General features: G+C 46.9%; 11 protein-coding genes across 11 annotated transcripts; 8 read left to right on the top strand and 3 right to left on the bottom strand.

The window, feature by feature from the left end:
* Window positions 1-531: 531 nt before the first annotated feature.
* On the top strand, window positions 532-933 carry N7447_003502 (uncharacterized protein; the record flags this gene model as incomplete). The annotated part of the gene is made up of 1 exon (XM_057227777.1): window positions 532-933. One exon carries the CDS (start codon window positions 532-534, stop codon window positions 931-933), a length of 402 nt encoding a protein of 133 aa, XP_057087118.1.
* Window positions 934-2,775: 1,842 nt separating this feature from the next.
* Window positions 2,776-3,291, top strand: N7447_003501 (uncharacterized protein; the record flags this gene model as incomplete). The annotated part of the gene is made up of 3 exons (XM_057227776.1): window positions 2,776-2,930; window positions 2,982-3,077; window positions 3,273-3,291. 3 exons carry the CDS (start codon window positions 2,776-2,778, stop codon window positions 3,289-3,291), a joined length of 270 nt encoding a protein of 89 aa, XP_057087117.1.
* A 1,585-nt stretch (window positions 3,292-4,876) lies between these two features.
* On the top strand, window positions 4,877-7,198 carry N7447_003500 (fungal specific transcription factor domain-containing protein; the record flags this gene model as incomplete). Its single annotated transcript, XM_057227775.1, has 2 exons — window positions 4,877-4,965; window positions 5,026-7,198. The coding sequence occupies 2 exons, from the start codon at window positions 4,877-4,879 to the stop codon at window positions 7,196-7,198; spliced, it is 2,262 nt and encodes a 753-aa protein (XP_057087116.1).
* A 411-nt stretch (window positions 7,199-7,609) lies between these two features.
* Window positions 7,610-9,286, bottom strand: N7447_003499 (sugar porter family MFS transporter; the record flags this gene model as incomplete). The annotated part of the gene is made up of 2 exons (XM_057227774.1): window positions 7,610-8,834; window positions 8,907-9,286. 2 exons carry the CDS (start codon window positions 9,284-9,286, stop codon window positions 7,610-7,612), a joined length of 1,605 nt encoding a protein of 534 aa, XP_057087115.1.
* A 1,084-nt stretch (window positions 9,287-10,370) lies between these two features.
* On the top strand, window positions 10,371-11,286 carry N7447_003498 (uncharacterized protein; the record flags this gene model as incomplete). Its single annotated transcript, XM_057227773.1, has 3 exons — window positions 10,371-10,995; window positions 11,061-11,149; window positions 11,203-11,286. The coding sequence occupies 3 exons, from the start codon at window positions 10,371-10,373 to the stop codon at window positions 11,284-11,286; spliced, it is 798 nt and encodes a 265-aa protein (XP_057087114.1).
* An 886-nt stretch (window positions 11,287-12,172) lies between these two features.
* N7447_003497 (NAD(P)-dependent alcohol dehydrogenase) lies at window positions 12,173-13,420 on the top strand (the record flags this gene model as incomplete). The annotated part of the gene is made up of 4 exons (XM_057227772.1): window positions 12,173-12,178; window positions 12,227-12,349; window positions 12,409-12,416; window positions 12,466-13,420. The coding sequence occupies 4 exons, from the start codon at window positions 12,173-12,175 to the stop codon at window positions 13,418-13,420; spliced, it is 1,092 nt and encodes a 363-aa protein (XP_057087113.1).
* Window positions 13,421-14,292: 872 nt separating this feature from the next.
* Window positions 14,293-15,093, top strand: N7447_003496 (SDR family oxidoreductase; the record flags this gene model as incomplete). The annotated part of the gene is made up of 1 exon (XM_057227771.1): window positions 14,293-15,093. The coding sequence occupies one exon, from the start codon at window positions 14,293-14,295 to the stop codon at window positions 15,091-15,093; it is 801 nt and encodes a 266-aa protein (XP_057087112.1).
* A 1,712-nt stretch (window positions 15,094-16,805) lies between these two features.
* Window positions 16,806-17,568, top strand: N7447_003495 (uncharacterized protein; the record flags this gene model as incomplete). Its single annotated transcript, XM_057227770.1, has 2 exons — window positions 16,806-17,001; window positions 17,048-17,568. The coding sequence occupies 2 exons, from the start codon at window positions 16,806-16,808 to the stop codon at window positions 17,566-17,568; spliced, it is 717 nt and encodes a 238-aa protein (XP_057087111.1).
* A 329-nt stretch (window positions 17,569-17,897) lies between these two features.
* On the bottom strand, window positions 17,898-18,586 carry N7447_003494 (uncharacterized protein; the record flags this gene model as incomplete). Its single annotated transcript, XM_057227769.1, has 2 exons — window positions 17,898-18,127; window positions 18,184-18,586. 2 exons carry the CDS (start codon window positions 18,584-18,586, stop codon window positions 17,898-17,900), a joined length of 633 nt encoding a protein of 210 aa, XP_057087110.1.
* A 1,858-nt stretch (window positions 18,587-20,444) lies between these two features.
* Window positions 20,445-21,166, bottom strand: N7447_003493 (coiled-coil-helix-coiled-coil-helix domain-containing protein; the record flags this gene model as incomplete). The annotated part of the gene is made up of 4 exons (XM_057227768.1): window positions 20,445-20,543; window positions 20,652-20,784; window positions 20,842-21,069; window positions 21,147-21,166. 4 exons carry the CDS (start codon window positions 21,164-21,166, stop codon window positions 20,445-20,447), a joined length of 480 nt encoding a protein of 159 aa, XP_057087109.1.
* Window positions 21,167-21,739: 573 nt separating this feature from the next.
* On the top strand, window positions 21,740-23,166 carry N7447_003492 (putative nucleoporin; the record flags this gene model as incomplete). The annotated part of the gene is made up of 3 exons (XM_057227767.1): window positions 21,740-22,292; window positions 22,352-23,004; window positions 23,068-23,166. 3 exons carry the CDS (start codon window positions 21,740-21,742, stop codon window positions 23,164-23,166), a joined length of 1,305 nt encoding a protein of 434 aa, XP_057087108.1.
* Window positions 23,167-24,535: the final 1,369 nt, after the last annotated feature.

Genomic DNA, 24,535 nt, shown 5'->3' with positions numbered 1-24,535 from the left:
GGAATGGGTGTCTATCCTTACTTGCAAGTGACTACTAGTTCGACAAACACAATCAGACAGTCTTTACAATATACCCGATTGGCCATCGTAAAATAATACATCGAGTTTTATGTATAATTCAGAATGTGATCTTCGTAACTTACGCCCAATTGATAATACTCCTACATGCACCATAACGAACAAGGAGCCTCCACGTAGAAGCTGATCACTCATGTCAAGTGAGTGGCTATGAGTGATTATAATGCTGACTGCCAGGGAGGCGGCTTTTCCGCCGCCCCCAACCCTCCTAGAATGCTACCCCTTCCCGGCTTGGATGATGGCATAATCAAGTTTCCACCCTGTCGCATATAAAAGCATCCTTGTCGCACATCTCAGACTTTCCATCCACATCTCAGACTTTCCATCCACATCTCACACTTTCCATCCACATCTTCACAATATAAGACAAAACCCATCAAAAGAGTATACTATCATACGAAACCTACATTGAAACTCAATACTCAAGACATTTTATCCCAATTCTTCTCTATCATGTCATCGACCCATCCCTTGGAGTTCCACGCCCCTGGGTGGCATGATGAGGAACGAACACCAGTTGTGGATGGCAAGTATTGCGATCGCGCTACTGGCGAGATCAGGCTTGCATCCGACGGCGATCATCAGGAGTATATGGGCCCACCCGCGGTCGATATTATCGTTCGGAGTCAGCATATTGACACCATCAAGTGCATCTACCGTGCATCACGGCCATTTCCTATGGAGACTCTCCTGTGTCATATCATGAAAGTGGTTGGGGATAGAAAACTGGAGCTGGATTCAGTCATTGCGACAACATATGCGATTCGGGTCACCCTAGCACACGAACTGACGCCCGACCAGTTCAGTGAGATTGCACTCAATATGGCGAACGGGGTCTGGGACCAGATCGATTGAGGCATTGGCCCAGAAATACAATCCTGCTCTTGTATTGGAAATTTGCTGTTCCCGACCTAAATTCGAGATATGGGACTATGTATCTGAATTCAAGTCACTTCCCTTTACGTATACAAACTGCATCCCTCAGGACCATGCCTCCTTACCATGATTTCCCACCAAAGCCGTATAAGCTCACGTTGTATTTCACGCTTTTATGTATGCTGCTCTGATTGCTGACGAAGGGCTCGCTGCCTTCTCGTCTCGGTAGGCCCCATTCGACACTTATCGGTAATACGGCCAACAATCTCCTGCGTCACCGGTCGCACGCTCCAGTTGATACGCCCTGATGCAGCTTCGGTCCTTGTGGAGGCATGGACGATCCACTCACCAAACTGGGGTGAGTGAAAGTCGGTACCTTAGATCCATCCTATGGGTTCCTCACATGCAATGCGCTGCTTAACTATTATCTATCGTATGTAACGTTGTTCCCATTTCTTTTCTCCACAGAGAACCGACTGAGATTTTAATCTCATTTTTACCCTTACGGACAGAATTGGTACTTGGTGTACCGTTGTACTACTTGCTTTTGCTGCAGGTGGCAGACTCTAACCGCACTTGTCGTGAAAGTAGTCGGCCGCACATCGCACCATGCATCAATCATTATTGAGCGATTTCGCATGACAGAAGATAAGCGGTTGTTTGCCAGGGTAAGTATAATATTTTGCACATTCAAATATTGGGTTAGGAAAGAGTGGAATGTCATCCTTATGCTTATTTGGGATTTCATGCACCTATTCTCTACACGTAAGGTCAGTTTGAAACTGAATTCGCATCGCATCCATCTTTATGACATACCACCATACTTTTACAGTAGCGACCGGTATCGCCTTCCATGTCGGGAACAGAGAGATCACCTTTGAAACCCTAATCACGAGACACGCTAACCCATATGTAGCTCATCAGAAGACTAAGTGAAGCCCATTCGTCGAGCTTGAAAATTTTTATTAGACATCGAAGGCTACAGGGCGGATCGAAATCAATTTCGCCATTTTTAAAAAACATTTGTTTCTCAAAACTATATTTTAGTGACGCTAGGTCAAAAAAGACACCTTGATCCATAGCCTTATTACCTACTTGACAGTCTAAATTGATCTAGTCCAGATAGAGAATAAAGTGGTGAAACTGATTTCCAGCGGACCTGTAGACTAAACAAATTCGCAACGCGAAGACAGTCCACAGTAATTTTTGGAGAGCTGAGAAATGTAGGCAAAGACGACAACCTCATTATGAGGCTGAGCTCGGCCCACTATGCAAACTGCACCCTGGGGCCGTATCGTTTATCGAGAACTCTGCTATGTGTTGAAACGATCCTGGGATTAATGGGTCTCCGCAGCAGGCAAGTCCAGGCTTCTTGGAGTTGCCCGCTCTTACTAGCACCCCACATCACGATGTTTTCAATGTAGATGGAACGCCTTTGTCACATGTCCCTATGCCACTATGGTAAAGGGGGGGCTTGCTCGGGTTTGAAATGCCAGCAGAGGATAAACATTAAGTTTTGGGGCTCCACAAATGTATATTTTGGCCTATTCATGGGCTCCTGGGAGTATGTATTAGCTGCTTCTGTGAGCTCCCACAGCCGCCAATAAGCGATAAGTGTCCATTGGAGGGTGAAAGATTCTGTTATTAGGAGTATTTCATCGGACACTACTTCCAAAGATGAGCTATAAATACTGGTTGAATCCCCGTAGAATTTAGATTATCAGAAACTCCACGGAAAAATCACTATTACAACACGTCAGATTCTCCTTTTGCTCTTGCTGAGTCCTCAGCTCATTCAGCGCCCATTTCCAATCCTGAGATATGGAGATGTTTCTCCAGGCTTCCGATACAGCAAGTGAAAGACACGAGTCTCGCCAGGAACTCTTTCGAGAGCGTGCCATCCATAAAAAGCATGACCGTCCTGCTAAGGTCAAAGCCCTTTACCTTTACCAGAGGCGTGTGAAACTCTGGATCGGGTAAGTGACCACGACATGTTATTTAAGCTTCCGTATCTGCCGACCCCTCAGGTTTCTTGTTGACACCGGAAGGGTCCCAGATAGCTATGAGATCAAAAAAGGGTCTCCTACTCCCGATGTCAACTTGATCAAAGCTTTCATCCGCTGGTACGTGTTTTATGCAAGAAGAGGTGCTCGCACAGGCGTATTGCCCCGCATGAGAAGCGTTTTGGTATGTATCGAGGAATTATATGCTGGGCTTCAGGCAATCGCACGAAGTGCGATACCTAAAGAGGATCGATTAGAGATATTTAGGGTCAGTATAGCCTGTTACAAAGGCTGGACGACGCTGACTTCTTACAGTGGATTAAAAATGATCTGAGATTCATTGATCTCAGAAGCAGCCGAAGAGGCGCACATCACGGCCGCTCTGCGTCTTGTATATCTAGAGTAAATGGCTATTTCTTTGTTGGCTGTGATAAATTTCTTCCCTACTGTGTAACGGTCGGAGTCATAAATCAACGCTTGCCTTGAATTATTTGGGCAAAATGTCGATGTATAATGCCTAACCAGTTCCTTTCTTCCTTTGGGCCAGCGCTATCTACTTAGCAATGATTGTCTTTCAGATCCTATCGTGATGAATGGGGGTATTCAGGGAGAGGAGGTAATAGAATGGAAAGAATAGGTACAGTATAGATGTTGATTAGCATAATCAGATTTTACTTCATTTTGGTTTCAATATCACTGTATATATGTTGATCATATCAATACAACCCGACCCCGAAGAGATTTTACAAACGGATTATTGAAAGAATAGTGTGTAAGCCGATGCGCAGAATTATTGGAAAGTGAGAAATGGAGAGGTATTAGTGACTGAAAAATCGTGCATCTCCCATGACCTTCCACAACAGCATACCACAATCTGTTCAATGGTTGGTATTAACGGCCTTTCTTTATCGAAGCGAACAGATCATTGAAGGCATCGCTTGTGGTGGTTCTGGTTTCTTAATAGATAAACCCTCCGTGCACGTAGCTGTTTTACGTACTCGGGCTTCGCCAGCGTGATAGGCACGTCGATGAGCGAGATCCATAGAAATAGCAGTTTTAACGTTAGACGCAGAGGCATTCTCATAACCCCGAGAAAAGGCAGAGCGCGATTTATCCTTCTAAATGTCCTCTCTTCTTTCCGGTTAGGTGGATGAGCTCGGTTTTCTCGGCTGTAAAGTAGGAGCCGGTCTGCCGCGCCCATTCCTTAATGCGGGGGATGTCCTCTGTCTAGATCTTAGCCAGGTTAGCTTTAGCCGAGCTGCCCACTCGCCAGCGGAAGTAGTCGTTAATGAACGCTAAGGCACCACCGTGGTGGTCTACAGGCTGGTCGACTAGGTCGGCATTAAAGAATGCGAATAAAATCGGGGATAGAGGCGATCCTTATGCCAGCCCAGCATTTACGAGCGGTTTCATCGGGGTGCGGAAGTCGTTAAATCTAATTCTCGCGTGGCGGTCGCTCATGAAGCTTACGACCCATTTTCTTACGATCATAGGGATCCTTCGTGCCCGTAGGCAGGCATCCAAGCTAGTCTTATTTACCCCGTTAAAAGCACCCTTAAGGTTAAACGCGACAAGGGTTACCACTTGATGTTTATACCATGCACGGTCGATTGCGTTAGAGAGGACCAGCAGGGCCGACTCGGACAAATTAAAGATTCGATTCTTGCCCTGGTAATTGGGTGTGCATAAACCCTTGGTGTTTTCTTTTTTATGAAAAGAGTGGTGTGGAGGAGAAATCTGCCATGGTTAATGCGCATTTGCCACCCGCTATCTCGTTTTACCCCGCACAGATGGCATCCCCGGCATCAGATGACCAATTTCACGAGATTGACACCCCCTCACACCACTAAACATAAATCCTAGCATTATAAAATTGGCTAAATAGCAAATGGCAGAAGTATCTGCCTCGACTACCAACCATGGTGGCCGAGGCTTCCCGCCGAAAACATCGCAAGTTGGCGTCAACACACCGCATGCATGCAAAGAGTGTCGGCGGCGAAAGGCTCGAGTATGTATCGCTTGAGTCGCATCAAAATCTATCATAAAATACATGGCTGACTCTTTCCAGTGTTCGCGCGAGCTTCCGATGTGTCTTCAATGCGTCCAAAACGGCCGACACTGTCTCTACGAGAGGCAGGTTCGCACGCCGCTCACGCGCAAGTATGCAGCATTTGATTTCCACAATATTGTGTGTCGAATTCCTAACACTATTAATCAATAGACACATGACTGAAGTGGAAGAGTCGCTTCGGATTGCGACTGATATAATCCGTGAGCGGCTTCCTGATGTCGACTTACTAGCTGAACTTGCGCGAGCCAGAAATGGAGATACTGCAGATTGGCGGGATGAGACTAGGGAAATTGCTCAAGACCAACTTCCGCAGAGTGCTCGCTCGAAAAGATCAAAGGTATCGCCTTCCTGCGATTTCCCGGGCCAGATGGCGTATGTCAGCCAAGAAACCAATGATGCAGAATCCAACATCCTTTCCCTCTGCCTTGAAAGTATCAGCGGCCAAACAGAAAAGCAAGATGGAAATTTCTCTTTTGATATACCGCCCACGACACCGATTGATAATCCCTCCCTGAGCACGTCGGATTATGAGTGGGATGAGCGACAAAGCGGTGCCCAGAGCTGCAATGATGGGATGGCAGCTCTTTCCATCCAGGATGAACAGCCAGGATACCTTGGTCTGGCATCTGGTGCCGCTCTCCTTCGCCTGATTCAAAGTTACACGTGTGATCCTTTTTTATCCACGGCAAATTTCAAACCCGCGTTCGAGTCTATCGAGCAGTCAATGCGGGCGCCACTTGCTATTGATCTGCAAAGAGATATTCCAAAACACAAGATTGAAGCATATATATCGGATTACTTCAACACTTATCATATCTCGTATCCATTGGTCCACCAGGGCCTGTTCATGGCACAATACCACGAGATTGTACCACGCCCTACAACTGGATGGATGGCATTGATGTACGTTGTTGCGGCGATTGGAGCATTCATGGCAGCCACCACGCGAAATGATGATGACCTGGTTCTCTTCCACTGTGCTAGGTCTCATCTGTCCATTGAAATGCTCGAAGTCGGCAATTTGACATTAGTGCAGACCCTGAGTTTAGTCTCAAACTACCTACAGAAACGGGACCGTCCAAATTCAAGCTACAACTACCTAGGTTTGGCGGTTCGTATGGCGTTTGGCCTAGGGCTTCACAAAAACCTTTCAGCCTGTGAAAATGACTTGCTCAATATGGAAATTCGTCGGCGAACATGGTGGTGTCTTTTCATATTCGATGCTGGCTCAACTATTACCTTCAGTCGCCCAATTGCTATCTCTCCCGCTGGAATAGATGCCAGGCTACCGCTCAACACATTTGACAGTTATCTTAACGCATCTACAACAACGCCCCCCGGGAGCGTAGCAGCCCCTACCCTCTATACCAACGTTCGTGTACAAGCTCAGTTCCACCTACTCACCAATCATCTGTACAATCGCGTTATATCAAAGCCATTCCCATCAGCAAAACAGGTGATTGCCTGGGATGATTATTACATTGGCAAATGGTTCGATTTGGTCCCCGGATACTATAAGGAAAATGTTGCGATTCCAGAACGTCACGTATTGGCCCACGCGATCATGACATGGAGATTCAAGCACTTCCGAATGATTCTTTACCGACCGTTCCTCATCCAAATGGCATTGATGGCACCCGGAAAACCTTGCAATCCGACCCCGCAGAGCCGTCCAAGCAATCCCACCGGAAACAGCGGCGACACCTCGTCTTCTGTATTTAAAGAAATGGCCTGCGACCGTTGCTTGAAAGAATCACACGAGACAATTGTGCATATCAACCAGTTCTGGCAAAGTCAAGCGCGCACGCGCATGGCATGTTGGTATGCACTGTACTTTCTTTTCTCTGCTACTCTTGTCCCCGTGATCAGCATCCGAAACGACCCCCAATCGCCATTGGCCACATGTTGGCGAGAGGACATTGAGAGTGCGACAGAAACAATAAAAAGCATGGCAGAACTTAGTCCCTTTGCTGAGAGATGCGCCGAAAACCTGGAGAAACTTTGTTCCGGATACCTTACTCGCCCACCGCAGACATACAATGTATCGGATTCAGAGACTTTCTGGATGCCGGATCCCATCGGCGACAGTCCTATCTCGCAGATGCTGTCTATGTACAGTATGATCTGGCCGGAGGCTGCTCAACTCGATCCCCACGAACAATTCATGTGAGTACGATCAAAGAAACCACCGTACTCGAAATGGCTGTCATCAAACTAACAAGTTGTTTAGAGCTCATCCTGATCTGGATCCATACATTGAGCCTACAACTGATCCGCTCAATATGTGGACAGGGAGTTCAATCGATCCCTTTTTGTAGGAAGTAATTAGGTCTGCTGTGAGCAAAAAGTCCTCTAATAGCATACGGGAGAAACTAGTCCGTGTGGTTTACCTTCGAAGTACAAAATCCGCCTTCTAAATATACGCATAGGAAGATGCGTCTAGTCGTTGAGATACGTACGGTAAGTATTATCATGTATATAATAGCTAACATTTGCCGATCACCAGGTCAGTGAAGAAAATTCTGAAAATGCGATTCAAGCCTTCCGAAATGGCTTGATTGTAACATAGTAGAGTTATAATCTATCCAACGGTCTCCGTAAAGTGCGATGTCCCTGCGTAGGAATCATTTTCCTTCTCTCCCATATATTGCTTGACCGCTGAACGACTTTCGGCATCATTCACATTCCCGTGCATAATTGGCAATCCATGCGCGATGCTCACAACATCCCATGGTGTCCACGGGTTGGAATTTTCGAAAATCTCATCGATCTCTTCCAAAGATCGATTGGCCGTTTCTGGATAGAGAAAGTACACCACAAACAACATGAGACCGTTCATCACAGCGAATATCACGTAGGTATAAATTCCAATGCTGTTGAATGCCACTGGAGCAATCATCACCACCATGAAATTCAGAACCCAATCAGTAGCCGTGCTAAGGCCGTTGACCGTAGCTCGAATCTCCAAGCCCACAATCTCTGCAGGATACAACCAGGGGATGCCAAGCCACCCCAGAGCAAAGGATGCGTTGAAAGCGAAGATAAAGAAAGAGGCGACAATTGCAGCGTCCGTGTTTCCTTTACCAGTGGCCCAAATAGTTCCCGCCAAGACAACCATCGATGACATTTGACCGGCGGATCCAATCATAAGCAGCTTTCGTCGACCGATTCGTTCGATGGTGAAGATTGCAACGCAAGCAACAAACATATAGGCGGTATTTTGGCACGCGGCGACAATGCGAGCGTTTACCGCACTAAGGCCAATGGAGCCTTGATAGATGGTTGTGGCATAGTATGTGATGAGGTTTGTTCCGGATAATTGTTGCATTGCTTGACTCCATATGGCTAGCATTGACCGGTGAAAGTGCTTCTTACGGCCCTGTGTGCCGATCATTTTGAGAGAAATCCGGCTTCCTTGCTCTTGTTCCAGTCCCACACAGACACTCTGGACATGCATCTCGATCACGGGGTCGGTGACAGGCAGACCTTCAAGAGCAGCGAAAACAGCTCTTGACTCACTGTTTCGTCCCATCTTGATGAGCCAGCGCGGTGATTCTGGCATTGAGAGGATGAATGCAATCAAAATGCCGGCAAACACACATTGGAAAGCGATCGGGAACCGCCAATTCACCTGGTTGTTGATGAAGTAGAACGCAAAGTTCAGCCAATAAGAGAATGCCAGGCCAAAGACGATCAAGACTCCTTCAATCATCACCATGGCTCCTCTTCGTTTTGGTTTGGCGCACTCGGACTGCCACATCGGCACCGTCGCAGTCACGAATCCATTTCCTATGCCTGTGATAATTCTAAAAGTCGGTCAGCACCAATCTGAAAATAAAACGATATAACTCTATCCTTCAGTGTAATTGAGTACTCACCTGCCCGTGACAAACTGTGGGAGACCAAATGCAGCGCACTGGATTGTCGCTCCGATGCACATAATTATGGCACCACCAAACACCACCTTCCGACGGCCGTATCTATCGCCTGCCCACAGAGTGCCCAGTGCGCCGAACATGCATCCAATCTCGTAGATAGCAATTACAACGCCTTGAACGCTGGAGTTGTAAGATTTCTGCGCGGCCGTGAGAGACTTGCCCACGGTGTCCATCTCGGGAAAAGTTTCCACAAAGGTATCCAAAGTCAAGAGACCACCCATCACACCCTGATCATAGCCAAACAGCACGAAGCCGATGCCGGCAACCATAGCGACGGCCGAATGTAGCTTCGTTCCGGTTAGCCCGAAATATTTTGTCATGGTGATCGATATGAAATATAATTAGGTGAACCCCGGATACTGGAAAGGGAGAGGAAAATCGAGTTTTTATATATAGTATGCATATAAGCGTCTCTCTAGACACTTCAAGTCCCATTAAACTTTAAATAAAAACTGGAATTTGCGGAGTTCTATCTCCCTTTGGTGGTGTTTCCCCATGTTCTCTTCCTCACTTTGATCCCCAGTTTTGCCCTCCGTTAGGCTTTCAATCCCCGGAAAATCGCGAGCCGGGGTAAGTGGCGATGTCAACGGAGCCCTGTCACCCCATTGGACTGTTCCAAGGTTCATGCGCCCATACTCCCTTTTCAGGAAGAAAACATCTACCGTATACCCCGAACTGTGTGATGGTAAGTTTCCAGAAGTTAGATGTGCTCTTTGCCATTGGATTCGCAACACAATGCTTTACTGATACGCAGGTTCAGACAATACACACGTATGTCAAGTAGACAAGAAAGAGAAGATGATGGGTACTCCATGGGGGATACTGCAGCAACATTACAGAAGGGGAAAGACATCATACATAGCATGAACAAGTGAATCGATAATTCAGCCACTTTCTTCACATCCACACCTGACCTTGGCTACGGGATGCCGAATTGCAGGACGGACCTCTGTCACCCCAGTCCGAGTGACTCCACCGGCATCATCGGCTCTACCCCCCCCAACAAGAACGGTGTGAGCCGCTGGGTACAGAGACTACCAGTTCAGTCAATATTGAATAAAAAACATCGAAAGCTCTTCAATGACGAAATTGTTACTTGGTCTCTCGATTATACGTATCTTTCATTAGTTGAATTCTTGTACATTCCGCAATACGAAATAATACAATAATCCACATCCTCACTTGTTTTCTGTACTGGCTCTCACCTTTCCGCGAAAAAGGTACAATCCGTGGGCATTGTTCCTTTGTCTTGTGTTATTTAAGTTGGTTAAAACGCCAATATACCTCAAGACAACCGTCGATTAATTTTGAAGTTTGCACTTTATTTGTCAATTTATTTCTTTCGCATTTTCCTGTATATCTGCCTCACATACCCTTACTGACAACCAAATACTATCTACGATAATGCCTCTCTATCAATCCCCTGACGCTCACGCGCCTGTTCTTTCGCAATTTTCCCTAAGGGGTAAAATTGTTGCTGTAACAGGAGGCGCCCGGGGGATTGGCCTGGAAGTAGTTCGGGGTCTCGCAGAAGCCGGGGCTAATGTTGCTCTGATCTACTCCTCAAGCAAAGATGCAATCGAAACAGCGGCTCAGATAGCGACGCAGACAAATGTCGAAATCAAAACCTATCAGTCGGATGTCACTTCTCGCAGCACAATTGCCGCGACCATCACCCAGATTGCACATGATTTTGGTCGTCTCGATGTTGTGGTTGCCAATGCCGGTGTCTGCACCAACCGGCCCAATCTCGAGTACGATGAAGTGAGCTGGGCTCGCGATAATAGTGTCAACTACGACGGCGTGATGTGGACTGCGCAGGCTGCTGGAAAGATCTTCAAAAAGCAGGGCAAGGGAAATCTGGTCATCACTGCATCTGTCAGCGCTATATTGGTCAATATTCCCCAGACACAGGTCGCTTACAATGCCTCGAAAGCTGCAGTGGTGCACCTGGCCAAGGGTTTGGCGGTGGAATGGGCGGACTTTGCACGTGTCAACTGCATCTCCCCTGGCTTCATTTTGACCAAGAGTGAGTCCAAAAGTATGCTTTGACAAGAGTAAAATTTTTGCTAACGCATGGTCTTTCGATTATAGTGATCACACAACAGCCAAAGGAATTGATGGACAAGTGGCTTTCCATGATCCCTGGAGGTCGTATTTGCGACCCAGCCGAGTTGAAAGGTGTATGTGAATACCAATTTTCTTTCTCCTATATCATCTAATCTTTTATGTTCAGGCCTATGTTTTCCTGGCCAGTGATGCCTGCTGCTACATGACTGGAGCCAACATGGTGATTGATGGAGGTTACACTTTGCCTTGAGACTAGTTTTGTCATACTAGACGCAATCAAGAATTTAAAACATTGATAATGATAGTTAGGAATCCTGCCATGTCCATTTTTCTAGTACACGTTTTAGAGATGCATATATAGCAACCAACACACCACTAAATTAACAAAACTACCTACCTAGGTCTATCTGGACATGAATTTGTTTTATACCGTATAGCTTTGGACTTCAGTAATGCTCTCTTTCGTGGCTGTAAGCGTGGCGACTACCTTCTTGGCCGAGGGGGTAGAGGTGCTTTAATTGCTTCCTCTGGCTAGATAATCAATGCAGATGCCTCTAAAGCTGGGAGCCTTTATTAGAAGGTATCTGCCTTATAGATGTAACTAGTTAACTGGTTCTTTTCTCTCTTTTTCCGTCGGTAATAGTTGTTTTCTTTCGCTGGTAAAACAGCGCCATAGACCGCAAGCTGGCAGCCTCTGATAGTTCGCCGCATTTAGGGCTAATTAATTATGCATTCAGTCGAATCGACTTCAGTGGGTGCAGTAAGCCCGCGATCTTCCGTTCAGCTCCCTTGGTCTCTTGAATTCCTACTAGGGTGACAGATGCAGGTTGAGTACTCAACCGGACTTCTTGCTCCGAAGCGGGGCTCCCCATAACATTAATTTTCAGTATGGAGCAGCCCCACTTGTCTTAGCAGTTTACAGTACTTGTGATCTCCTGTAATATTCCCCAGAATATTGAATTGTTACCCGTATTGGTGTTTTCTCGAAAACCATGTATGGATGCAAATCGGAGCAGTTTTTGTCAATTGTTCCTACTTGCGAGTATAAATAGAGGGTCATTTTGTCAAATTCTCGAATCCAAAGGTCCTCAGATTCTCTCAGATACATTGCGGATTAACCACTGTCAACTGCCAATATGGAGGTTTGTTCTTCACAATCCGCTTCAACCCAAATCTGACCATCTTTCTAGAACGCATCTTTTGTTCTGCGCGATATTAAGGACGTGGCCATTGAAGACCGCCCCAAGCCTGTCATCCAGAACCCTCACGATGTGATTGTTCATGTTGCTCAAACTGGAATTTGCGGTAGTGATGTATGTATTTTCTTCTCTCCCCAGAATTCTACAGAATCTTCCGGCTAACATCGTGATAGGTTCACTAGTAAGCTCATCTTCTGCCCCAGCACCAAATCTAATACTGACATGTATAGCTGGCAACGTGGCCGTATTGGGGACTATGTCCTCACAGGCCCTATGGTCCTCGGTCACGAATCTTCCGGTGTGGTCACCCAGGTCGGTGAGAAGGTCACGCACCTTAAAGCCGGTGATCGCGTTGCTATGGAACCTGGCGTTCCTTGTCGCCGCTGTGATTACTGCCGCAAGGGTTCGTACCACCTTTGTGGTGATATGATCTTCGCCGCCACTCCCCCATGGGACGGAACCCTCGCCAAATACTACCGTAACGCCTCCGACTTCTGTTACAAGGTGCCCAACAACATGGATCTAGAGGAGGCTGCTATGGTTGAGCCTGTTTCCGTTGCTGTGGCTATCTGTAAGACTGCTGATCTGCGTGCTCACCAGACCGTGTTGGTTTTGGGATGTGGCCCGATCGGTGTTCTCTGTCAGGCTGTTGCGAAGGCGTGGGGCGCAAAAACTGTTATTGGCGTCGACGTTGTGCAGTCGAGGCTGGATGTCGCCAATTTATATGGTGTTGATCACACATTCCTACCCCCATTCCCAGAGCGGGGCGCCAATGTCGACCCTATGGTGCACGCCGAAAACGTGGCCAGTATCATGAAGGAGCGATTTAACATTGGTGATGGGTTTGACACGGTTCTTGAATGCTCGGGCGCTGAGCCCTGTGTTCAACTTGGTCTCTTCGCCGCTAAACGCGGTGCCACATTTGTCCAAGCCGGTATGGGTAAGGAAGTCATTCAATTCCCTATTACCGCTGTTTGCACGCGTGGTTTAATCATTAAGGGTTCTATCCGCTACTTGGCCGGATGCTACCCAGCGGCTATTGACCTGATCTCCAGTGGCCAGGTGGACGTCAAGCGATTGATCACCAACCGCTACAAGTTCGAAGAAGCTGAGCAAGCCTTTGAGCTTGTCAAAGCTGGAAGACAGGATGTGTTCAAAGTTATGATTGCTGGTGTTGGGTTCTAAAAATGGAGATTCACAGATGCGAAAAGCGCGATTCCATTGTTTATCATGTGAAAGGAGGTTTTAGGATGCCACTGTTGCTCTGGCTTTCGAGACCATCGGTTGGGACATTTCCTCAGATAGTTGCATTTTCAAAAATCAAGCCATTGTCTTCCTCAACATTAACCTGGTTAAAGTCATTAAGACTTTGATATAGCCTTTTTTTAAACCTATAATACAGATTTTCTACTCGATCTCCTTTTCTACTCGGTGACTCGCGCGCTTTCTGGCACCCTTGCATGATTTAAAAACCACACTTCATTTGCGTAATGGGCAATCCCCCATGGCCTACTCGAAACCTCAGTAGGATAGCAAATTATCTGGACTCAAGAGTCAATCCTAGAATCCAGTACTGGCCTTAATAGGGGTGTTCGAGTGCCTCTCAATTTGTATAGCTAAGTTTGACAACCTTCACTGCATACACACCAGATTTATTTTCTCCAAAGTGCTCATGTCCAGTGAGAAGTCCAGATGCTCGCATCAGGAAAGCCACCAGAAAAAAGATTTTTATTGGCTGCTCTGTCATCATAAAAAATCGGGAATTCACCTCAATTTACAATACCGATTTAGAAAATACTAGTTAAATTTCTGTTTTAAAAACGCCTCCATTTATACGGTATTGCTTCGGAGGGTGTCGTGCGGCGATTTCCCGCCCCTCCGTCAGAACTTCCTAATTCGCACAACGAAGCTGTGCAGTAGGATTGGTATGGAAAATACTTATCTATAAATAAGATGCTCGACTCCGAGTTTGCTTTTATTCGCTTCCTTTCAATCCATTCAAACCGCATCCACTAGATTCTTCCACCGTTTCACTCCTCTCTCCTTGAACTATCAAAATGCCCATCTCAATTCCCAAGAGCGAAAGCCTGACTGAGCTGTTCAGTCTCAAGGGGAAGGTTGTTGTCGTCACGGGTGCATCAAACCCACGAGGAATCGGATACGAAGCCGCACGAGGATGCGCCGAAATGGGCGCCAATGTAGCCATCACCTACTTCTCTCGCGAAGAGAGTGCAAAGAAGAACGCCGAGGCTCTCTCCCATGAGTTTGGCATCAAGGCCCAAGCCTACCACTGCGATATCCGCCGCTACGACTCCGTCCAGAATCTTGTCGGCTCAATCATCACTGACTTCGGAAAGATTGACAGCTTTATTGTCAATGCTGGTCAGGCAGCCGATGCCGGCGTACTTGATGGTACTGTCGAGGACTGGATGCAGATCATTCAGGTTGACCTCAATGGAACGTTCCACTGTGCCAAAGCCGTTGGTCAACACTTTAAAGAGCGTGGTACTGGGTCTTTGGTCATCACTGCATCCATGTCTGGACATATTGCCAACTTTCCCCAAGAGCAAACTTCGTACAATGTTGCCAAGGCAGGTTGCGTCCACCTTGCGAAGTCTTTGGCAAATGAATGGAGGGGTTTTGCCCGTGTCAATTCAGTTTCACCTGGTTATATCGACACTGGACTCTCTGATTTTATCGATCAAGAGACAAAGGATCTTTGGACGTCGATGATTCCGATGGGCAGAGACGGGGTGGCGAAAGAGTTGAAAGGAATTTATGTTTATTTGGCCAGTGATGCTAGCACCTACACAACTGGTGCGGACATTGTTGTTGATGGAGGATATACTGCTCGCTAAATGGAACAATGTCGATGGTTTTGAAAAGGAAAGAATGAAATGGCATCAAATTTGTTGGCAGCATAATTTCTCGGTTGAAGTCCTCAGCAAATTTGCCATATGGTAATAATAATCAATCCACAAAGAAGGGGCTGAAATTCATGAAGTACCTTATTCTTATGTTGAATTAGAATTAAATATAATAATCTACCGCTTTGTGTCTCCAGTAGCTTTGCATCAATACCTATGCGATCAAACCCTCCCAAGTCACACCCCATTCAATCGATAAGGATGAACAGTGTACGAACAGGGGCAATCACGCAATCAGGCACTTCGCTAACTTTAGTTGATTGAGGTCGTCTATATACTCTCCAACATTCACCCCAAGGTGGTTCTGTAGGTTTTCGGAGTCGGTAGTCCGGCGGCATCCTCTTTTTATTTGGGCAGAATGTAGAGGCTGTGGAGGTGGGAGGGGGGCGGGGGCTCTTTTCTGTTCTTTTAACTTTCTGGTATTCTAGTGAATTTGAACGACGCCATGGTTTGGAAGGAGTAAATTCGACATGGGGTGACAGGAGTCCGGATCAAATTAGGGGCCACGGTAAAATGTGGAGTCGACTGAATTGCCTCGAACTGTCAATGACTCTTCAAAGGTTAAAGTGTCCACAACAAATTGTTGGCTTTTTATTATGCCTGGTCCAAGCCACGTGCTCGGCTTATGGATTTCGTAAAGAACATGAGGGAATGTATAGGATAGCCCGTCATTGACAAGTGCACCCATTAAGTGGACCTCGGCCTCGGGATCTAGTAATTATAACAGGGCGCAAAAACGAAAAAAATGAAAATTCAGAGGTATGACTGGACTTTCTAGGATATCGCACATGCGCACTCGTAGACTGCGCGAAGCCCTCGAAACCTATCACGGGTTTGGGGTCAAGATAGGTATCCCATATGACTCGATAAGCAGTACGAACATCGGGAGAAGGATGACTGCATCTCTTACAGTGGGGAAATATGATTTTATGCCCATTGGCCTGAAATTTGGATCAAACGCTATTGTTTCTTATATCAAGCTAATGATGCGCCCAATTGTCGTTATCTTACCTTGGGCACTTCCGGGCTCTCACTATTATGCGCATCTCAGTGTAGTGAGCCATCATAGAAAACCAATTAAAATGATTACTACGCATTCTTTCCTGGAACTAATTTTGACAGCGTGCATAAACGAGAATGTATAACCGAGAATGCATGAACAGGGGTAGATAAACAAGGATTTTCAGATTTTGAAAAACCTCAAGCCCACTCATATAGCACGTACCATTTTTGGAAAGGGAAGTGACAAGTGGTAAAATAACTGTTGGTCGCCTTGTAAGAGACTACCAAGGTGTTTTGTGACTAATCTGAGCCCCGGAAATACCACTCTTTCAAAGGCCTGTATATATGCACAGGGTCACTATAGTGGTCTGGACTTACTTTGGCTCTCAATTGACACAGAGGAAAAGGTAAGACATATGTCAAATGACACCTGATACTTGCCGACTTTCTCACACTAAGTGCAAAGGCACTGCAGTGATACTATAAGGAATGAAGCTGTATATTGTTAACTAACCAGTTAGTTAGAGATCCCTCAGGCCGCAACCGAGACCTTGCCACTTTCCACCCGTTTTTCAGCTGCATATTTACCCAGGTAGTTCCGAACTCAGACTCCAACATTCTTTATACACTTCAAATCTGCCATGGCGCAATCTACTGGAGTCGGGTCACAGGACCTCGACCGAGCAATTCTTCTCTGGACCAAGCTTCAAGTTCCCAAAGGCCTTGAGCTGAATACCGAATGGGATGGGTTGTTTCTGCCACTGATTGAGGCCCCGGGACAAGTGGGATCTGGATGGGCAAGACTTCAGGACTCGGAGACAATTCTTCTGGTGACAGGTGAGTCATGCATTAAACGCGCAAAACCAAGCTAATTCGTGTCCAGAATGGAAACGAATCTTGGACCAGAGAGAGTTCATAGCCTCGCCGTCCGCTCAGGTCTATCATGAGAATTTCAGGAGTCGAGGAATAGTGCACGTGTCCTCTCATGAGACACCCTCTCGCAGATTCAAGTACCTCAAACCTCTACTGGAATCATACGTCCAACTGTTCTGGATCTACTTTCCGGTACCTGTGACTGAAACGCAAATGGCCCAACTTTCGAAGATCAAATCCATTCGTGGACCGGCTTTATTGAAAAACTTTACGAATGATGTTGAGGCTAGTTATCAAAATCTTTATCCTGTCAAGATGTGGGCCACCCACACAGAATCGGTGGATGGCCAGGAAGCTCAGTTGCTTCTGTGGCCGCATTTTTGGAAAAGTACTGAGCGTGCCGAGCATCGGCATAAGGGGAAGCAGGAGAGGTTCTGTGCCAATCTGGAAAAAGTAGGACCTATGGGCTGGACGGAAGAATTTCTATCTTTTAAGACTATCCCTGAGGGGTTGGATACCCGGGTCATTTAGCTTTGAAATTCGATGTTGCAGATCAGCTCTTTGGACGCTATTTGAGGAGAGTATTTCAAGATATCTCATACAATTAGCCCTCTAACTCTATTATCATACCAAACCCTACCGGACAACGATCTCTATAATGAAACGAACGTGAAATGTACCAGAATCAAGGTAAAATAGTGAGAGACAAGCCACAAGCAATGAATTTCATTGATACTGTATATACAGGCGTGTAAAAAAGAAAGGCAGCAAGGAGTACCGGTGGTGTGAGATTCTGGACGGTCATATGGCAGATTTGTCGATTGGGCCCAATCAACCGATTTTCTCCTTTTCTCGTTATTTTAGGATAACTTAGGCTTCGCGGCTGAGCCGCTCTGGAAACTCCATCGTTCATTTGGGTCAGTGATCCATTGGGTCTGCAGGAAATACCAGTACCCAACGCTGAAGAAGACATATGTCTCAGGGTTCTGGCGAATGCTTTCCCCGTTGGTCAGAAGTTGTACTTTAGGGTCGTCCGATTCTTTATCGATAACCGCCTTTTTCAGCAAGGCGGTAATTTTCTTCCACTCGTCTTCGAGTCATTAGCGGTTGCCCACACTGTTTAGACTAAAGATCATGAGAACTTACATGTGGCATCGGGAGTGCGGTGCACTCCCATGACGAGATGGAAAATCTCATGGGAGAAAGTTCCGTTTAGCGGAAGGAACTCATCGACCGACTGGCCCCTTTTGGGTATTTTGCTTCCAAGACCATCGATAGCCTGGGGGGTTTTAAAGCTCACGGGACACAGTGTTATCGAAGCAGGCTCGGTCTGATCTTGCGTTACTCCCAGGTATTGCCCTGGGGCAGTGCAGTAGGTCTTGCTTCCGAAATCTTCTGTTATCACATCCTCCCACAAATCATCAGACCAGTAAGGGACCAGCCCATTGCTTATGCGAGGCCCGTATTCTGTGTGGGGCAGCCACATATCGTCCTCGTAAGCCTTTAAATCCTTAATTAACATAGGAACCATATTTCCGTTAGCGTCCATTTCCAATAACTGCTTTTTTTTTTTGGGGCCGTTACTTTCGTTACGTCCCAAGCAATGTCCGTCCTTCTCTGCTTTATGAGCCAGTCGTCACTGCAGTATAAGTGTGGAGTGCCGAGTTCGTGTCCTTGTCCATCCAGGAATTTTTTTCACTCCCGTGAGGTGTTCTGAATTGATGTCAGCAACATGTGTCGGAAGGTTATATAGGAAGCAAGGGATTCACCTTTCACTAAGTCCATCTGCTTGGTATCTCCAATTTGCATGCCGAAGTAGGTCTTGAGATACCGTTTGGCAACTTTATCTCCTTGGCATTGGAATTTTTGGCATCGATGAGCGCTTGGAGGCCAGCTTGGACCATTTTCCTGCTTTTAAATAGAGCTGTTAGGAGCTGATTTTCGACAAAAGCGGCACAACCGCCCTTGGTAGTCATATGCTCGCCTTCCTTATCCCTCTTGAACACGAATAATTCATTGATAGTTGGAGGGGGCTTGGTATCGGAGATGACAGAGGGCAAGAGGAACAGCCAAAACGCGAGAACAGTTATGATATACATGATCCAAAAGAATTGCCCTTGTTCAAGGGAACCCTGGAAGATGATAGCACAGACACAATGAAAAAGTCGAGAAATAAACCGTCTAGAGCAGACGGTGCTGATACCTAGGTATATGCTGTCGAGTAGCGAAATCAGGACTCGGAGCTCGGAGCAAAACGCTTGCATAGCTTCACCCAGAAAATATATTAGGCAAATCATATTTTGAAACCATTATCATATCCATCTGGATCCCTCAGTCCTCAACTGAGACATCACTCTAGTTCTGGCGATTAATCCCTTAGCTCGGAGTTTGCAAAATTGCCATCTACTAGTACTAACAGTGACCCTAGTGAAAATTCACAAATTTATACTCATTCTACTTTACACATTTCGCTAGACATTGCATTTTTCCCCTAGATCGCATGGAATATGAAGCTATTCAGGATCTCGGGGGCTTAAGCTACCCTCATCCACATCTTCCCTTCTTCATACGCCTACAGCTCACCTCTACTCCTACGTCTACTTGCCTACTTGCCCTTAAGGTAAACTCCACGCCCCAATCTGTCTATCATCGAGTCCTACCCGTCACCGTCTCAGTTATTGCCAAAACTCCCTTATCCAAGGCAACCTGCATTAGTCGCTTATGGAGACCAGGTGAAGGCAGGTGCATCGGTTTCGAGACGCACTGTAAAAGCCTCTCCAAAGTGGAGAAAAGTTCAGCGGCACACCAATCATATATGATACATAGCTCAGTGAGCAAGTCCTTGAGCTTATGTAATTAATAATCAGGTCGTGCTCAGTGAGCTAGTCAGAGTGCTCAGGTCACGCTCAGTGAGCGAGTCATATGGCTTACGTAGTAATCATGTGATGCTCGGTGAGCGAGATTGATGATTATATAATACTCAGGGGCGTGCTCAGTTTTACTCAGTGAGCAAAAAGCGGCAAGAGGTGAGCACTAAAACGGAAAGGGACAGCCATCGCGCGGCCTAAATTCCGGTGTATATGCGCTAAGCTGAGGATGTATTAGAGCTAGCGGTCAGAATTTGAGTCTGTACTCCTACCAACTCGAGACCATGCCATTGCAAACTGCAATGAGTTAGAAAACATATTGCCCCATCCTACGTAAGGCAAGGAGATTTGGGGATTGAACAGAAAATCATGTAACCATTCATGATGCTAAGAGATATTTACACAAACATAGACCGGATTTACGGTCGAGCATCCAAATAAAACAGTGATATAGAAAAAAGACGTTGCCCAGATTATGAGAGGGAAGGGTGATGGTGCAATCAAGGGAGTCTAGAGAGGACAAAGTATACCGGGAAGTGTTTACCACTGGGGGCCGGGGTACTGTGCGTATTTTTGCTTGGGGCGCAAGTGAACAGGAACCTGGTTCTCGGGGGAACCAGGGATGGTCTTCTTCAAGCCCTACAAGAAACAAGAAAGGTGTATGTTAGCTCTAATCCGGGGGCGACAGCGGATGCGATGGATGTGGGGTGATTGGGACGATTGAGAACAAGAGAGAGTGTATCATACCAATTTGTCGAAGACACAGGTGTTAAGCTGCATCTCAGCCCTGCGGCACTCCCAGAGCTGGTGGTTGTTGTTCTCGAGACACTCCCAGTGGGCCTTGAACTGGCTGAGGCAGTGGGTGTTGATGTCCTTGATGCTGCGAGAGGTCAATATCTCCTTCTCAACTCAAAGGTGAATTACAAAAGCAACATACACGCTAGCGGCACAACGCGTCACCTTCCGACCCTCCTTCAAGCAATCGATCTCCCCGCGGCCATTGGCCTCGCTCTTGCACTTCATGAAGTCGTCATTGAAGGCCTTGCAGCGGTCTCCAATGAAATAAGCTGCACTCATCAGGGGCGCAGATGTGGCACCGATCTCCTCCACCTTGGGAATGTGATCGGGCATGGGCGTAGTGTCCACCAGGACGGTCTGGTTGAAGCTGCGCGCGGAGGGATAGAGGTTAGCGTCTCACATTGAGCCTGACAGAGAGGAAGCCATTGAGATTAGGGCACATACCGAGCATCTCTTTGGGCCATGGCGACGGTGGCTTGTCAGGACGACTGTGAGGGGAAACAGGTGCAATTGAGACGATACTTGGAGATCGAGAGCTGCGGGTTGCGGTGGAATGAAATTTGGCTCGTCGGTGATTGGTTGGCTGGGTAGTGCTTAGGTCAGCGTAACATGTTGCCCAGGTGCGGTGCTGGTATACAGGCACATAGGCGCGTATGACTGTTGCCGTTGGTTATTGGATGTATCAATGAAGGAAAAAAAATATTAGAACAATAACACAGACACAATATACTAATACTAATTTACCATTTATTCAAATCTTCCATTCAATATCGATTTAAGCTGTTTGCGAACAATGAATCATCACGTGACCCAAACAAATCGAGCTCCGGCTCATCTTTCTCGGTCTTCGAGCTCCATCGAGGAACCCCTCAGCTTTCTCACCTTCGACTGCCAACCTTCAATCCCTGGACTATGTACCTTGGATTTGTATCTATCTACCTTCGGCGCTCTTAATCTGGCTGCGCCAGCTTCATTGATCCATCAACGCGCTCACTCTTTATCGTGCTTTTTTTTTTGTGCCTTTTTGATTGTCCATCATGTCTCTCTTTGGCGGAACCCAGCCTCAGGCTAACACATCCATGTTCGGCAACACGGCACCGAAGCCATCTCTCTTTGGCGCCCCGGCAACTACAACCCAGTCCAACACCAGTACACTGTTCGGCGGAGGGCAGACCCAACAGCCTGCATCAACAGCAACCGGTGCATTTGGCGCGAGCGCGTTCGGCGGCGGCGCAAGTGCCGCACCACAGCAGCAAGCAGGATCGATGTTCGGAAATCCGGAGAAGGCCCAGAACTCCTTCGGCTCAGGTGCTTTGGGGCAGCCGCAGCAGCAACAGCAAGGAAGCGCATTCGGCTCCTCGCTACAGAAACCGCAAGGTAGCCTTTTCTCCGGAGGCCAGCAGCAATCACAGCAACCCGCGGGTGGATTAGGAGGCCTCGGAGGTCTCGGTGCCAACACTCAACAATCAAATGCCTTCGGTCAGCAGCAATCGCAATTCGGCCAGACCACGATGACAACACCACAGCCCCAGCAGCAACAGCCTTCTCTGTCGTCAAGCCTGTGGTCCCCCGGCCGTGCTATTACTGGGGGTGAGCCTATTGTGTAATCTCTCACCAACGAAGCATTACTGACAAAGACTGCTTTCTAGTGCACCGAACTGTTCCTATGCAAGTAGCCATCATCAAGGATAAATGGGATCCTCCCAGCCAAAGCTCGCCATTCCGAGCCTACCTGTACAACAATGTCGGCGAGGAGGCCGCGCCTTTCTACCAACCGGGTCCCGAGGACGATGAGTCAAAATGGGAAGAGGCTTTGCGCAAGCGACCAGGTCCAGGATATGTTCCTGTTCTTGTCAAGGGCTTCTGGGATCTCGGTAAACGCGCGCAGCGACAAAGGGATTTCCTCACTATGATGCAGTCGCGCCTGCATGAGATCAACAATTGCTTGACCGGACTCCTCTCGAAGCATGATCTCAACCTCTCCGTCAAGATCGCTGACTGCCGGCGGAAGCACATTATTCTGAGCAAACGATGCCTCGCTCTTGCCGCTAAGACGCAGATTCTTCGCAACAGAGGATATGCCATGGATGAAGCGGAGGAACAGTTGAAGAAGAAGCTTGTTGAATTGGAACGTGCCGTTTTCGACCCGTCCCTCAATGGTCGTGCCGAAGAAATCTGGGCCCGTATGTTGGCCATTCACGAACACTCTAAGCGACTGCAAGTGGAGATGGATCGTGCCGGAGTAAACGTGACACAAGCGGAGGATGACATTGATGAGCAGACCTTGAAGACAGCAAAGAAGGTTCGTCACTCTTGGACTGGTAAACCCTCAGTACCGGAAGAGCTTGCTAACCATACATTCCAGATTCTGGACGATTACCACTCTCAGATTCAGCATCTCCAGAAGGAGATGGAGTCCATCAAGAAGGACTTCAGCGAGGTGGAGAAAGCGATTGGGAATTGAGTACATTGCTCTATACGTTTCTATTTGCTATTTCGAATCCCAGTCTCTTCACATGTTTGGACTTAATGTCTACGGTCATCGGGGTACCGGCGTTCTTGGGGATCAAGCCATTGTAATGCATATCTGAATACAAACTTCTTTGCTGAACACTCTGAATTCTCCTTTGCCTTTCTAGTAGATTTGCTCACCAGATGAAGATGACTGGTATCCGTGATAGGTCTCTTACGCGTCTTTCTAGAGGCTGTATATTGAGCTTGCCTCAAATTGATAGGGCTGGACCCTTCTGTTTCACGCTTGTTTACTACTCCTTTGTGAACGTTTGATCACGTAAAATTGATACAAACTCCGTATATTCCATGCCCTTCGGCGTCAGTTACCTAAAATTAACCAACGCCCGAGGACATTATCCCATTTTTGCTCTTTTGAAATAGGCCTGGTCTGTCGATCGTTCTCGGTCTTGGTCTAGGTCGTTGTTTTCTTTTTACTTGCATTCTCCATCTCTCTTCGTCTCTGTTGGCAGAGCACAATCCATGATCAATCTCTATACCATCCCTTCCGCTGTAGATCACAGTAGATGTGATCCCAAACACCAGACGTCCTCGCTAGAGAATTAGCATCCTTACACCAGATAGGTTTCCACTGTTCCTACAAGATACTAATGGCGTTGATTGTCGTGATAATATTCTCTTCCTGTACATAATTTAGATTGAAGATTGACTGTTTTATAGGGATGTTGACCAAGCAGAGATAATTTCTTCGGCTTGGGTCCTCTATTCATCTCGTTTTGCTGTAGCCCTCAGATATTTCTCAATCCCATTCACACAGGGAGCTGCTCTTCTGTAGTGAGGGCATATTCCCTAGTGATATCTGCTTCAGGGACCCCGGCGAGGAATAAGACAACAAATATCATTCCCGTTCGGTCTTTTTCAGAAGTACAATGGAGGAGTATGGTAAGGGGTTGGAGAAGGAGACCAGTATAATTGGAGTATACTCCGCACAACGTGCCCTGATCATAGATCTTTGGTCCTACCGAGCCTATACTGTAGCAAATCGTCTATACGCGGAATATGAGAATAAAGTACAACATACAGAGGATAAGCGTCCAGTTGTGCACTACTTGACCAGTTGCTCTACTAACAAGGGCAAGTTGCCTATCCTTATGGCGGCTGGTAGTTAAACAACGGTAACTACTCTGGCTCGATGCAACCTCTGAGAAACGATGACACCGATGCTGTTAAGTATGCGAGGTATATTCATGCCAAATGTGCCATAAGCTACTCCTCCACTCTACCATGTTGACTCATTACTATTACCACAACCTAGCATGACCCAGACTCCTGTTTCTGTGAAATTGGTATAGTGCAATTTC

This window comes from Penicillium robsamsonii (assembly GCF_028829455.1).
Source record: "Penicillium robsamsonii strain IBT 29466 chromosome Unknown utg000002l_segment0_segment0, whole genome shotgun sequence".
NCBI lineage: Eukaryota > Fungi > Ascomycota > Eurotiomycetes > Eurotiales > Aspergillaceae > Penicillium > Penicillium robsamsonii.
Note: the sequence above shows the minus strand (reverse complement) of the source record. Positions and strands in the feature narration are given on the sequence as shown.